Raw genomic sequence first — 14,059 nt, 5'->3', positions numbered from 1 at the left:
GATATTTTACTCTTAAGTGGGGAAGGCTACTCAAAGAGTATACATTTCCTGGCTTTTCCTGAATGATAGCCACAGTCAACAGAAGTGGGACTGAATCATGAGAAAATAACTAGGCTTTTAAGTTCGCATGTACCTCAGACATAAGTATTTTTAATAATTTGTTGACTCATTGGTTGATTGATTGCTAGACTGATCATCTTGACCTGACTCCCTATAACAAAAGTGGAAAGTTGCTTATCTGTTGTTTTGTAAATTACAGTAGGGATGGTACTATTTAAATAGAGCCCAGGGGTAAAAATTGATACCAATTTTAGTTGCAATTTTATAATGAGTAAAGGGGTTCAAAGGTCAAACTGAGATTACTAAAAATGTTTCTTACAACCATAGTGATGAATCTCTCTAACAGTGACAGTAAAGGAAGCAACCTTATAGAAATAAGTTTTGCCATTCTTCTTATTTCTTTATTTTTAAATAACAAGTACTAGGCACTATTTTACATTTGTAAATATTCATTGTTTCCTTATATAAAATAATTATTTCAGAAACAGATTTATAAACTATTATGGAATTCAGTATTTAGGATACAAATGTGGATTACACTATTATTTTAAATTTAATCCTGATTGTAATATTGTATCAGGTTAATGCTTTCCACATAATTAAAGTTTTCTGAGTTGGGAAATGTTAGAATATTACTTCTTTGGAATACAAGTATTTTTTTAAATCTCTTGTAAATGACTTTCTATGGATTTTTAAAGCAAATGACCAAAGAAATTACTTATCAGTGCAATACCTTTTGTGTTTGTTCTGAGTGCTCAGATAGTACGTTATCACACTGATCTGTGTGAGAGATGATTTAAGGAGGTGATGGTGAAGGTAAAATAAAGGCATAGATTTAATAAATCTGCAGGAGAGTATTCAGCTTTGGGTGACTGACTGTGGAGGCAGGGAAAGGAGAAGAATGGGCAGGGAACCTGCAGAGAAAGTGATTTCCAAGTGAACCTGATATGGAGACTAGAGGTGGTTCAGTCCTTTAGGTCTTACCAAAAACAGCCATATGGCTCCAGGCAGGGGCCAGAGCGGAAGTGGTACAGAAGCTCGTCCCCACGTGTTCGGACCATGTGAACATCAAGCAGTATTTGTTTCCTTAAGTGTGCTTGTGCACTGGAAGGAGTACAGTGAAGTGGTTGAAGGCATGGATTCTGGTCTGCCCAATTCTGAGTCCCGTTTGGGCCTTGAGTAAATTGCCTAGCTTCTCTTTGCCTCAGTTTCCTTACCTGTAAAATGAGCATGCAGAGTAGTACCTAACTGCTCAAAGCAACTGTAATTGTTCTCTTGAATTACTGGAATTTTTTTTACCTCTGTGGATGCTGCTAAAACTTTAACTGGTCAGATTTTCTGTCTTCTCTGAATTTTAGGAACTGCAAAATCAAATTTCTACTCTATCAATTCTAAACCTTATGAAGTATGTCTCCTTATACTGTTATGTCTTGCTATCTTATTCCCAGAGCGCCTTCTTTTTCTTATCAAATAGGTGCCTTTCTTCCCCTCTAATACATTTACCAGTGACGCTAACAAACAGGAAGATAACTCTTTTGGTTCTCAGTTTTCACTTCCACTTTGCATTTACAGCATTTCCATTAAAGAGCTGGGAAATAGCCCAAAACGAAAGAATATATTGAAGAGGGAATATATGCCTTAACATGCCTTAAATTCTTTGATAAGTAGTGATTCAGCTTAGTATTTGGCCCATGAACAAATATTTTTTCCTTTTTCCAGGATAAATGGATTTATGAATTGAAACAAAAATACTGAATCATACCTGAAACTTTTTAGTGTGGACTGGAGTTGTTTTCTAAGCACATTTCATGTGTTAATGCCTTAATCTTCACAACAGTTCTATGAAGAGATTGCTATTATTATTCACATTTTACAAATGTAGAGAATGGACATAGGAAAGATTAGTGACTTTCTCAAGATTCACACAGCTAAAACGTGTCAAATCCCAGATTACAAACCTAACAGCATGCCCTCACCATCTACTCTCCTAACCCCTATACACACTTTCTCTCTGGAAGATAATGTATCAGAGGGAATTTCACTCCAAAAAATGAAGCTAAAAAATTATATAGAATTATAAGTAATACCAACAAGCATTGAATTTATTAATATATAGAATTCCCTCCTCTATTTAAGACTGTGTGACCCCTGGAGGACAAAATGGAAACCCATTACAGTATTCTTGCCTGGAAAATCACATAGACAGAAGAACCTGGCAGGCTACAATCTGTGGGGGTCGCAAAGAGTCAGACATTACTGGGGGACTGAGCATGCACATAAGGCTATGTGATGTTAAGGTTATTCGATGATAAGATATATCTATCATTGACAATTTTATAGCATTACAATTTAGAGTAATATTTTTCTATAAAGTTACAGTTGTATTAGATTTCTTCCTAGACATAAAAGTGGGTTTTCTCCCTTAGAACAATGTGTTAATCTAGTTAAACATTGAAACAGAAACAAAATAAATCAACTTGAAAGGAAAAGATAATGTCTTACAATTAAGAGGATATTACATTCAAGAAACTTTTTTCTTAATGTACTAGAAAATGATTCCTGATGGAGAGTTCAGAACATGTGCCTTGGGGGTGATATTCGGTGTGGCTTATGAGTACTTTGTATGACTTTGCAAACTGTTTATTTTTAATTATACTGGGCCATTACAATAAGACTTTACTAATAAGTAAAATAATTCATCTGGCTATCATTATTCTTCATATTACTTTATCTAGCTGATAAAAATGTATCATAATTATTCATGTAATCTGTCTCTGATATTTTTATTCTAAAGGTAAACTGGATTGTGTAACCATCTAAGTCATTTTGGGGTAATTTCTAGTTAATGTGGGAGAATTATTGCCCCGTTGACTATATGACAGTACGAAAATTAATCTCGGGTAAGGATACGTGTAGTACAAATATTCTAAAGCACAGCTCTTAGATTTTTTTTTCACTTTTGACCCAATTCAGACAAGTTGAAAATCCTTAACTCCCATCCATCCATGGTTATAGTTCCCCCTTTCTAGTATAAATATATCTCAGTAAAAACAAAAAAAAAATGGATGATTTCAGATAAGCAAATTACAGCAAACCCATTCACGGTCAAGCCAGAGCTGATTTCTGTTGTGTACCATGACTGTTCTGGGTACTCCGGACACAAGTAGTAAATGAGACAGACGCTGCTTTGATGGAGCTTGCATTCTAACAGGAGATGGACAAGAGCAAATAATCAAGTAAATAGATGAGATAAATTTATACACTCATAAAATGGAGTGATAAGATGCAGGATGATTGGACATTGGGGGGGTGAACTTCTTTAGATTGAATGAGCAAGGAAGATTTCTTTGAGGAGATGATATTTGCACAGATCCATGAGAAAGAAGAGGAACAAGCCATGGGAGAGTCTGTGGGATAGGACATGAATGGAATGAGGAAAGAATAGAGTGTGAGGATATTGACATCATCCCTATAATTGCAGGCAGAGAGTAGGCGCATAGAAGCCCTGAGATGAAGTGTTCAGGGAGGAGAAGGTCCATAGTGGCTGAAACAAAGTATATGAAAAGAAGAGTGCTACAAGGGATGTTCTAAGATCATGAAGGATTTAATGTATCATAGCAATGAGCTCATCCTTTTGTTCCTAGTGGACTGAGAAACCTTGAGAGAGTTTTAAGCCGGGTTGGCCTAATCACTAAAACATTTTAAAAGACTCTTGTTTTTGAAAGGCCTATAACTGCTATGTGGAGGATGAATTACAGGAGAATTAAAAGGGGAGGAAGAAGACCAGCAAGACATGACCCTGACTTGACTAAGGTGGTAGCACTAGTGGAGGATAGAAGCTGAGCCATATTTTGGAGTCAGAACTCCCAGGCTGATGGGTTGAAAGTGGGAAGTGAAGGAAAGGGAGGAATCAAAGATGACATCTAGTGTTTTGTTAGTTTCTTTGAGCATCTGGAGTGGTGTCATTTGAAATGCAAAGTGTACTGAATATTTGTAAGGTGAAAAACCATTTCTTCTGATTTTGACTTAATAAGCCTGAGATGTCCTTTTGGGATGATAAGTAGCACTTGGATCTATAAATGTGGAACTCATGGGAAATATCAGTTCAGTTCAGTCACTCAGTCATGTGCGACTCATTGCGACCCCATGGACTGCAGCACACCAGGCTTCCCTGTCCATCATCAACTCCCAGAGCTTGCTCAAACTCATGTCCATTGTGTTGGTGATGCCATCCAACCATCTTATCCTCTGTAGTCCCCTTCTCCTCCTGCCTTCAATCTTTCCCAGCATCAGGGTCTTTTCCAATGAGTCAGTTCTTCGCATCAGGTGCCAAAGTATTGGAGTTTCAGTTTCAGCATCATTCCTTCCAATGAATATTCAGGACTGATTTCCTTTAGGATTGACTGGTTTGATCTCCTGGCAGTCCAAGGGCCTCTCAAGAGTCTTCTCTAACACCACAGTTCAAAAGCACCAATTCTTCAGTGTTCAGCTTCACATCCATACATGGTCCAACCTTCACATCCATACATGACTACTGGAAAAACCATGACTTTGGCTAGACAGACCTCTGCTGGCAAAGTAATGTCTCTCCTTTTTATTATGCTGTCTCGGTTGGTCATAACTTTTCTTTCAAGGAGCAAGCATCTTTTAATTCCATGGCTGCAGTCACCATCTGCAATGATTTTGGAGCCCAAGAAAATAAAGTCTGTCACTGTTTCCATTGTTTCCCTATCTTTTTGCCATAAAGTGATGGGACTGGACGCCATGACCTTAGTTTTCTGAATGTTGAGTTTTAAGCCAACTTTTTCACTCTCTTCTTTCACTTTCATCAAGAGGCTCTTTAGTTCTTCTTTGCTTTCTGCCATAAGGATGGTGTCATCTGCATACCTGAGGTTACTGATATTTCTCTCAGCAGTGTTGATTCCAGCTTGTGCTTCATCCAGCTCAGCACTTCGCATAATGTACTCTGCATATAAGTTAAATAAGCAGAGCGATGATACAAATCCTTGACATACTCCTTTCCCAATTTGGAACCAGTCCATTGTTCCGTGTCCGGTTCTAACTGTTGCTTCTTGACCTACATACAGATATTTGTTGTAGATATTATTTAAAGCCTCAAAGTAAAAAGTGGCAACATAGAGAGGAGAAGAGAAAGCCACCAAAACAATTTGAGATCAAGAACAAAAAGGGCAACAATGGAGAATGAGAAGCAACAGCCAGTGAAGCAAGAGAAAGATCAAGAAGGTAGTGGGAGATAGAAGAAGTTATCCAATTAAGGGGAAATGATGGACTGTGACAAATTCTGATAAGTCTAGTACCCTAAACATGGGGAAATGATCTGTTGATTGGGCAGCATAGAGCCCCAGCTACATAACCAAGAGTAGTTTCAGGGCAGTGCTTGAGTGTAGAAGTCTGAATGGAGGAAGGGACAGAGGATAGGCTGTGATAGGAAGTGGAGACAATCACTGGACAGCCCTTCTGAGAAGTTTTCCTATAAGTGGAACAAAAATAGGATTGGAAAGAACAGAAGGTACAGGTGTGACATCAAGAAAAAATTTAAGATGGGAGATGCTTTGTATGTTTCTATGATGTTTGTATGACAATAGGAATGATCCAGGAAACTTATTGGAAGAAATTGATGGTACAAGAGAAAGAGAGGGGAAATCTTAAAGAGCCATTGGAGATGGAATCTAGACCACATTCTTTAGAACATTCTAAAGAATGTTCACCATTCTTTAGAACAGAGCACTTCATCCATTTTAACAGGAGGAAGTCAGAGTATACTGGTAGAGTGATTGAAAAGATGAGGGTATTACTCTCTGGTCTCTATTTTTCTTAACTACATATGGTGCATTGTTAATCTAATAAGAATGAACACAGATATATGATTTTATGTTAAAATTCCAAAAAAATTTTTAAAACAGTATTTTTATACATAATTTGATGATACAGAGCAAATTATTAAAATAGCACAAATTCTAGCCACAAATTCAGTAGCACAGATTTAGGACATCATTAATAAAAGGTGGTTTTGTTGCAAAATAGTTTCAAGGTATTATGTAGGTATTTGCTTTAGCAAAAGAGTAGAGATGGCTTATAGTTATATTGCAGTACATATATGTCTTAAGTATAAGACAAACTTTAAGCCAGTATTAGTCCAGAAATGTTGCTGAAAAAATTATCTATCATTATATACTATGGGATTGACTAAATAACCAATAGTAATGCAAATGACAGTTATAGTAAATAAATGTAGATTACTTTATCATTTATCAATTTATCTGTCAATTTTAAATCAAGAATTGCCAACCAAGACCAACTGGAAACAACACTCATGAGGTACCTTTAACATAAATATCCTGTCTTCCCCCAAGCTGGGGATGTTACGGTAATCCTGGTGTGTGTACCTCTACATGGAAACCAGAATTCCTAGACTGTTGGATTAGGGCTCCCAGTGGGTTCTAGAAGTTCATCAATTTTATTTATAAATATCATACTTCAGGAACCCTTCATCACTTTGTAGGCTGCTTATATCCTTGATATAAGTAAAACTGATAATATATGAAATTTCCTCATTTGCCAGTAAGAACCAAAGAAAGAGTTTGCATTTGCAGACCAATTTAAGTCCATTAATGGTTCTCGGACTTTTATAACCATAGTTCTAAGTTATCTTCCTACCTTCAGCAATTCTTAAAATCTCTGCAAAATTGCTACTTTAGAGTGAAGGATGGCAATTACATCAGAAGTGATCCAAAGGAAAGAAAATGAACCTGTACATGAGAGGATATCTTGCATTTTTCATTTGAGTTTGTTTTTCCTTTCTGGTTTTAAATATCAACTTTGGCAATTAAAGATCTTTCATTTAAGAGGGGAAAGAAAGAAGTACCTCTTGGAGGCGGCACCTGCTTATCATTGTCTCCTCACTGCATTAGAGGTGTTTTGAGGTACGTGATAGCTCTGCACCACTGCCTCTGGGAGCAGGGAGCTGGGGGTGGCTTTAGGCACCTGGGCACATGGATGTTAATTAACTCTTTCCTCCCCTCATTGCAGACAGAATCAAGCAACCATTTTCAATCTGGGCAAGGACAAATCTTACTCTACTGACCCAAGTCTATGTGACAGTGGGGCTGCAGTTCAAAAGGGCTTGTCTGAAGAGGAAATTCACCCAGTCTATGTGGAACAGCTATATTCATAGTGGGAGTGGAGAATCACTTATTCATTGGCTTGGCACCATTTGGGGTGGTAGTTTGATAGGAGTGGCCCCAAAGGGAAGCATGTATACAAAGCCAACTGGTTCTCTTGGGTGGTGCTTCTTCCAGAAGGGGAAGTTCCCATGGCATGGGCAGTGCCTCTCTTCTGGCTGTTCATTCGTACCTAACACCCCAGTCCTGGTCTTCTAGTTGTCCACTCCTCTGTTGGAATCCCTATGGCTTTTGAGCCGTCTTTTCATGTAGGAACCCTTTAAAGATAACCCTGGGCTGGTTCTGTTTTCCAGGGTACACCTTTAGTCTGTAGGATCCGTGGTGGACCTTTATCTCACCAGAGCTGGAAGTACTGCTTTATCCTGAAGGGACTGAGAAAGTGTTGACGGATTATGAGAAGGAAGTAACAAGATTCAGTTCACTTGTGGGAAGAGCGCTGGCAATAGTGTGGCTGGGTTAGGACATGTGAGGCTGGTGACCAGCTAATCACTATTGCAAAGTTCTGGCAAGAGCTACTGAGAATCCATTGACAATAATGAGGAGGAGATGGGTTCAGAAGATATTAACATTTTAGATACAAAATAATTTAATGACTAAGGAAGTAAAAGTGAGTCACCTGCCAGGTACCTTTTATTTAAATGAGCTCATCATAAACTTATCTTACTATTCTTGCAGCAAGAATGCTGGAGTAGTTGGCATAGTGAAAGACAGGGAAGCCTGGTGTGCTGTAGTCCATGGGGTTGCAGAGGTCGGACATGACTTAGCAACTGAACAACGACAGTGAACTTATTCTCACAACAGTAAACACTTTTTCTCCCAACAGTCAGATGATAACATAAGAAAATAGGGGAGGGGTCATATTGGTTATCAGGGTCATAGTTGAGCACATCTTTTATTTTAATGTTTACCAGCTTTCCTGTTCTTTTTCAATTTGTAAATAATTTCCACTGAATTGCTTCTGTGAGGAACATTTTTGGTTTTCATTTGTTCTAGCCTTTCCATTTTGGGGATTCACCTCAGGCACTTGCTTTTAAGTACTTAGCCATGTATAAAACAGAAAGGAAGCACATAAATACCATTTACATTCTTTAGGCTAGTGTGAACTGCCTTTTGAAAAACAAATTGTCTGCCAGACTTCATACATGTTTCTGTTGAAGTTTGTCTCACATAATCCTGGCCCTTTCCATTTCCTGCCCCACAGTTTGATACTTATTTTAAGCAGCTGCTTAAGAAAAGTAGAACTTAAATGATCAAACAGCCTAAAGTAGGCTTCTGTTTGAGCTCAAGGTTACTGTGTAGCTTTCTTTTCAGTAGCCTTTTTTCGTCGACATTCTAGCTGTGAGAATAAATCTAGGAAAACTGCTGTTTGGCCTTTTTAGCTCACTGCCAGCCTTGGCGATGGCAAACTAACTGGTGTTGTACTAAACACTACTGAAATAAAATAAATGAGTCTGATTAAAGCTTGGAACTCTTGAGTACTACAAATATAAAAACCGTCAACAGATGCTGTTTGCTAAAACCACAGCTCCTCTAGCAGATGGGGGAACGTTAAACATAAAATATGCTATTTCTTTTTCGTTTGGTTCATTTGTTTTTAATATAGTATAAAAACCCTGCTACTGAGTTCCAGTAAACTTCTGGCTTATGTTTCATGGCTGTTTTGGGGAGTGTGCTTTTATTATAAGAATTCATTAAACATGTTAAAACAAATTCTTATCAAAGTTTAAAACTGTCTTTGGTTTTCATATATCCAATACTGAAAATAATCATGAAAAACAATGACCAGATGTGCACAATGAAAAATAATGTTTCTCTTTCAAATCTTTGATGTTGAGCTGTAGTAGAATAATATCAATCATATCTCTAATAGTTCTCATTCATTTAGTACTTGAATTTACAGTATTTTAATTTCTCATATAGAGTCGGATGCAACTGAGCAACTAAGCAGCAGCAGCATGCTACATCATAAGTTAAATAACACACACAGAAGGATGCTATTTTTACTCTTCATGCAATTGAATGACTGACATGCCACTTAATACAATCATTATTAATATTAACTTGCAAGAACCATAATGGCATTATTAATCATTCTATACTATTCAGATATTTCTTGGCCTAGAACAGAGTGTTTATATTTAATTTAGAAGTTCATGTATCTCTAAAGAGACCTGCAGTTTACTTTTTTCTTGACTCAAAATTATTTATCTAATATTTATCAGAATAGATCACAAGAAGTTTTAGCGTAGTTAGAAGAATGGGGAAATGATCAAATAACTAAGTGGTTAAAAAATTATCTAGAGTATTTATCAGGAAGGATAATATGTAATCACACCGTTCTTTTTTAACTTTGAAATTTATTGTTATTGCTGCTTACAGGTTCAGGTTCATGTCGCTATAGTTATTCAGACCCTTGTATCATCGTGTCATATGCCAAGAATAATACTGCGGACTGGATTCAGCTTGAGAAAATTAGGTTTGTTATCATTTAAAGTATCATCCTAAAGTTTGATGTAGGTGGGTTTCTGCTTCCCTGTTTACCTTCATTCTCCCACTGGCTTTATTCTTCATGGTTAAAAGTACTCTGGTTGTTAATTATATTGAATTACATGAATGCACATATTTACCTGCATATTACCTGCTCTATTTGAAGAACATGTTAAAAGTGTCATTTTCCATTCACTACTTCCCACTGTCAGTAGTAGCTATAACAAACTATTTATTTTTGGTAAAAGTACATTTGAGATAGTAACCTTTCTGATGGGATTCTCCACAAAATAACATCACCATCTGTCTCTCTAGGTGGCCTGGCTGTGACCTGGTTTATAGGCCTAGAAATGTATCAGATTACTACCTAAATTCCTTCCAGTCTGTGATGATAATTAGTTAACAGCCTTTTGGATCTAATCCCTGATTCTGTAATTTTCCTTCTAACTTCCCTAAGGCCAGTTCTAAAATTCTGTTATAACTGATGTGAGTTGTAATCATTTATTACATTTTCTTTATTAAAAAAAAAAAATCCCTTCATAAGAAAATGAGGTTGGATGCTTAAAGAGGAAGAAGCTCATTCAGGTTGAAAATATTTGATTAAATTTAGCAAAACTCAGACTATGTTAACCATTTTTGTGCAGTTTAAATCATAAAATATACTTCAGAATGGGTATACTAATTTCAGGTATGGTGAGGTATTTAAAGGAAAAAAATACGTTGAAATTTTATTGAGTGGTTATTCTGCTCAGTTCAGTTCTTAAGTTAGTATGACTCAAGTAGAACATTTTCCATCAGTTCTGTGACAGTTTTCTTTTTTTTTTTTATGCTATTTTCCTTATCCTATTTCCATATTGAAAAAAATGTGATTTATTTGGGCAAGAAGAATAAATATTAGGTTCTTAATCTTTAATATTAAAAATTTCTAGTATTTGAAATAAAAATAAAAGTCTCACAAGTTCAAGTTCTATTTCAACCAAAACTTGAGAAAAGTAATTCTAACTCATGGATTTTAATAGATTTTCTCCCTCTGTGACAGGATAAAAATATTATTTATAGATACCTGGTACAAGCCAAGCTCTGACATGCTGTGCCAATTGCCAATTTTATAACAGGGCATTTGCTATTCCTTCTAATTTTTAGTAGTTATAATGAAAATGCATTCATATTAAGTACTGATTTATATAAATGGCTTTAAGCAAAGCAGCATAAGTACTGGAAGTTTTACTCATATGCCTCCATTTTTCTCTAACATATCTCATAGTTTAGATAAATTGTAGTGTATATTTCTTGCTGAATAACAGCTGTATGCTTCTGATATGACAAATAGTGAGTGTATACATTTAATTATAAGATATGGAGATCACATTCAGCTGATTCTATTTATTTTTCACTACATAAGACTTTCAATTTTAGGCCATCCACCAAACTATCATTCTCATTAATGCAACTTTGCCATTAGTGATCAGAGTGGACATATTTTCAATCACTTCCTAAAACTAAAATATATTATCTTCATTGATTTAAATTATTTTTGAAGTTAAAAACAGTCATCATTAAATATTTTAAAGGAAAGGGGAATTGATTACCCCCAAAGGTAAGGCACACCATTCATAATCTACACTGACAATCCTACAGATTTATATGTGCTTCATTGGTGAGTGAAAAATATGGCTTTTCTCTAGTCCTTTCAAAACTGATTTATAGTAGGCCCCAGGTACTACTAGTTTGCATTTTAGTACCACTTTTAATCTTGGCTAAGGCCATCATTTTTACTACAGCAGGTTTCTACTTGGTAGAATAAAATGTTTAACATAAATATTAAATAGCAAAGGACCTAGATTTCAGCAGATATGATATAAAAATCCTGTTAAATTATATCATGTTTTTAAAGACTGGTATGCAAAAACTGGTAATTTAAAGACTGGAAATCTAAAGAATTCTGAATGAGAGCATTTAATTCTCATGGCAAATCTCACATTTTCAAAACAAAAAAAGTATTTGTTTTCTAGAAATAAAGTAACTCATGTAAATATTGATTTTGAAACATACAGCATACAGTGATCTCTAATAGATATAAAATTTCAAAGTAAGAATTAAAATTAAGATAATTTTGCAGTTTTTCTCCTTTTTTTCTTCTTAGTATCATATGAAGTATATAGTTTTAGATTGAGTGTCTACCATTTACAAAATACTGTGCTGGATACTCTTTGATTTTTTACAAAAGCCAAAGCAGTTGTGTACCATTTTCTCCTCAATTATCCATTTACTGGCTTACCTGAGTATACTTACTGCCTGCCTTGTGTTAAAGGTAGAGCTCTTTAAGACGTTTAATACTTAAACTCCCATCACTCAATATGGACATCTTAATAACCACATATATTAAAAGGTTTAAGGGGTATAAGATTATGAGTATTTCATCCATAATGTGTAATGTTTTTAAGATAAGAAAACCACAATCTTAATTAAGAAACAAAATGGATCTATAGGAAAGATAAAGTGGACCCTGTTGAACTTTATTGTGGCAACAATTCTCATCTCTCCAGAGCCCCTTCCAATGTCAGTACTATCATCCACATCCTCTACCTTCCTGAAGACGCCAAAGGGGAGAACGTCCAGTTTCAGTGGAAGCAGGAAAATCTACAAGTAGGTGAAGTGTATGAAGCCTGCTGGGCCTTAGATAACATCCTCGTCATCAACTCAGCTCACAGACAAGTTGTTTTAGAAGATAATCTGGATCCAGTAGACACGGGCAACTGGCTTTTCTTCCCGGGAGCTACAGTGAAGGTTTGATCTCTCTTTCACTCCTTCTCTTCTCCTCTAAAACCTAAAGCGCAATAAACCAAATTGTACTAAACCACTATTTTACTAAAGTATTTTACTAAGTGAAAGTTTCTCAGTTGGGCTTCCTTTGTGGCTCAACTGGTAAAGAATTCACGTGCAATGTGGGAGACTTGGGTTCAATCCCTGGGTTGGGAAGATCCCCTGGAGAAGGGAAAGGCTACCCACTCCAGTATTCTGGTCTGAAGAATTCCATGGACTGTATAGTCCATGGGGTCATGAAGTATTTTATGAAAACCACTATTAAAAGAATATGTAATATCACTTTACCCTCCCCTGTAAGAATGGGAAATCATTCATTTGTTCATCCTTTGAACAAGTATTTTTGAGAACCCATGATGGCATATACTGGGCTGAATCTGGAGAATATAACCACAAAAGGCAGATATGTCTTTTCCTTTTGTTGTCTGTCAGTTTAGTGGAAGGTTACCTATAGCAATGTGCATGTGCAAAACAGCATAATTGTTGATTTGCTGGGAAAGTTTAAGGTGTTATAGAAATAACAATATACAGTGTCAGATCCAGACTTGAGCAATTAGGAAGGCTATACAAGAGAATAGGAATAGACTGACGGGTCATTTCAAATTGGCCAGATGGGAAGATAGTGTTTCTAGAATCATAAATCACACACATAAAGGCTAGAAGATGATAGCACAAAGCAGAGGCCTTAGACAGTGTTTGAAATGGTTGTCTAATAAATTCTGAGTTGAAACTTGTGATAAAGTCTGAAGATATGACCAGTGATGAAACCTTAAAGTCTTAAAAGCTCACTTTTAAATGAGAATTAAAATCACTGGCTTGCCTGCCCAGAGAGTGTGTGGAGTAAGTTGACCTTCAACTGGACTCTCTCAAATTTCAAGTATGAAAAAAATTAAGTACAGATGCAGATTGGAGAGTTTTTAAAATTGTGACTCGCTGTTACAAAAAAAAAGGACCTCTGTGCTGCATGGGGGGTAAGATCACAGAAGTCACAAGCAGAATATAGATATCTAAGACACTCATCTCCTTTTAATGATTTATGGGTTGCAAATTATTTACAGTACTTCCCTGGTGGTTCAGTGGTTAAGACTCTGCCTTCTAATACACATGATACAGTTAAGTTGGTGCTTAGCAAATCATACTCTAGATACTGACTAGCATTAGGAACAGACAGCATCTTTGCTCAGCATGAGAAAACACCCAGTAAACCTTATGGAGATTTGTTCTGACAAAGACTCTAAAACTTTGGTTCCTTTGGATCCTTTAAAGAGTCATGGATGCCTTTCATAGGAGTGTGGAAAAGAACCTTTGTAAGGGTAGCCCGTATCATATCCCACTACTACTTGATTAAGAGAAGGATTTTTGTTGTCACTGTTCACCATTGGCAAGATATGTAAACCCAGGAAACACATGGAGACCTCAGGGCCTGGGATTCACGTTCTTTTCCCGTGATGATCATTTGGTAATTATTTGATCTCAGTTCCCTTTAC

The 14,059-nt window shown here is 36.3% G+C and overlaps 1 protein-coding gene across 4 annotated transcripts in view; it reads left to right on the top strand.

The window, feature by feature from the left end:
- The window catches only part of RELN (reelin), a 523,209-nt gene that overhangs the window by 282,074 nt on the left and 227,076 nt on the right, over nt 1-14,059 (top strand). For all 4 annotated transcript variants that reach the window (XM_043462977.1, XM_043462976.1, XM_043462975.1 and 1 more), the window contains 2 exons: nt 9,642-9,738; nt 12,296-12,536. In XM_043462977.1, coding sequence (XP_043318912.1) covers nt 9,642-9,738; nt 12,296-12,536 — 338 coding nt within the window. The remainder of the gene's footprint in view (nt 1-9,641; nt 9,739-12,295; nt 12,537-14,059) is intronic.

The sequence above is a fragment of the Cervus canadensis genome, chromosome 3 (assembly GCF_019320065.1).
Source record: "Cervus canadensis isolate Bull #8, Minnesota chromosome 3, ASM1932006v1, whole genome shotgun sequence".
Lineage (NCBI taxonomy): Eukaryota > Metazoa > Chordata > Mammalia > Artiodactyla > Cervidae > Cervus > Cervus canadensis.
This window is presented reverse-complemented; position numbering and strand designations above follow the sequence as displayed.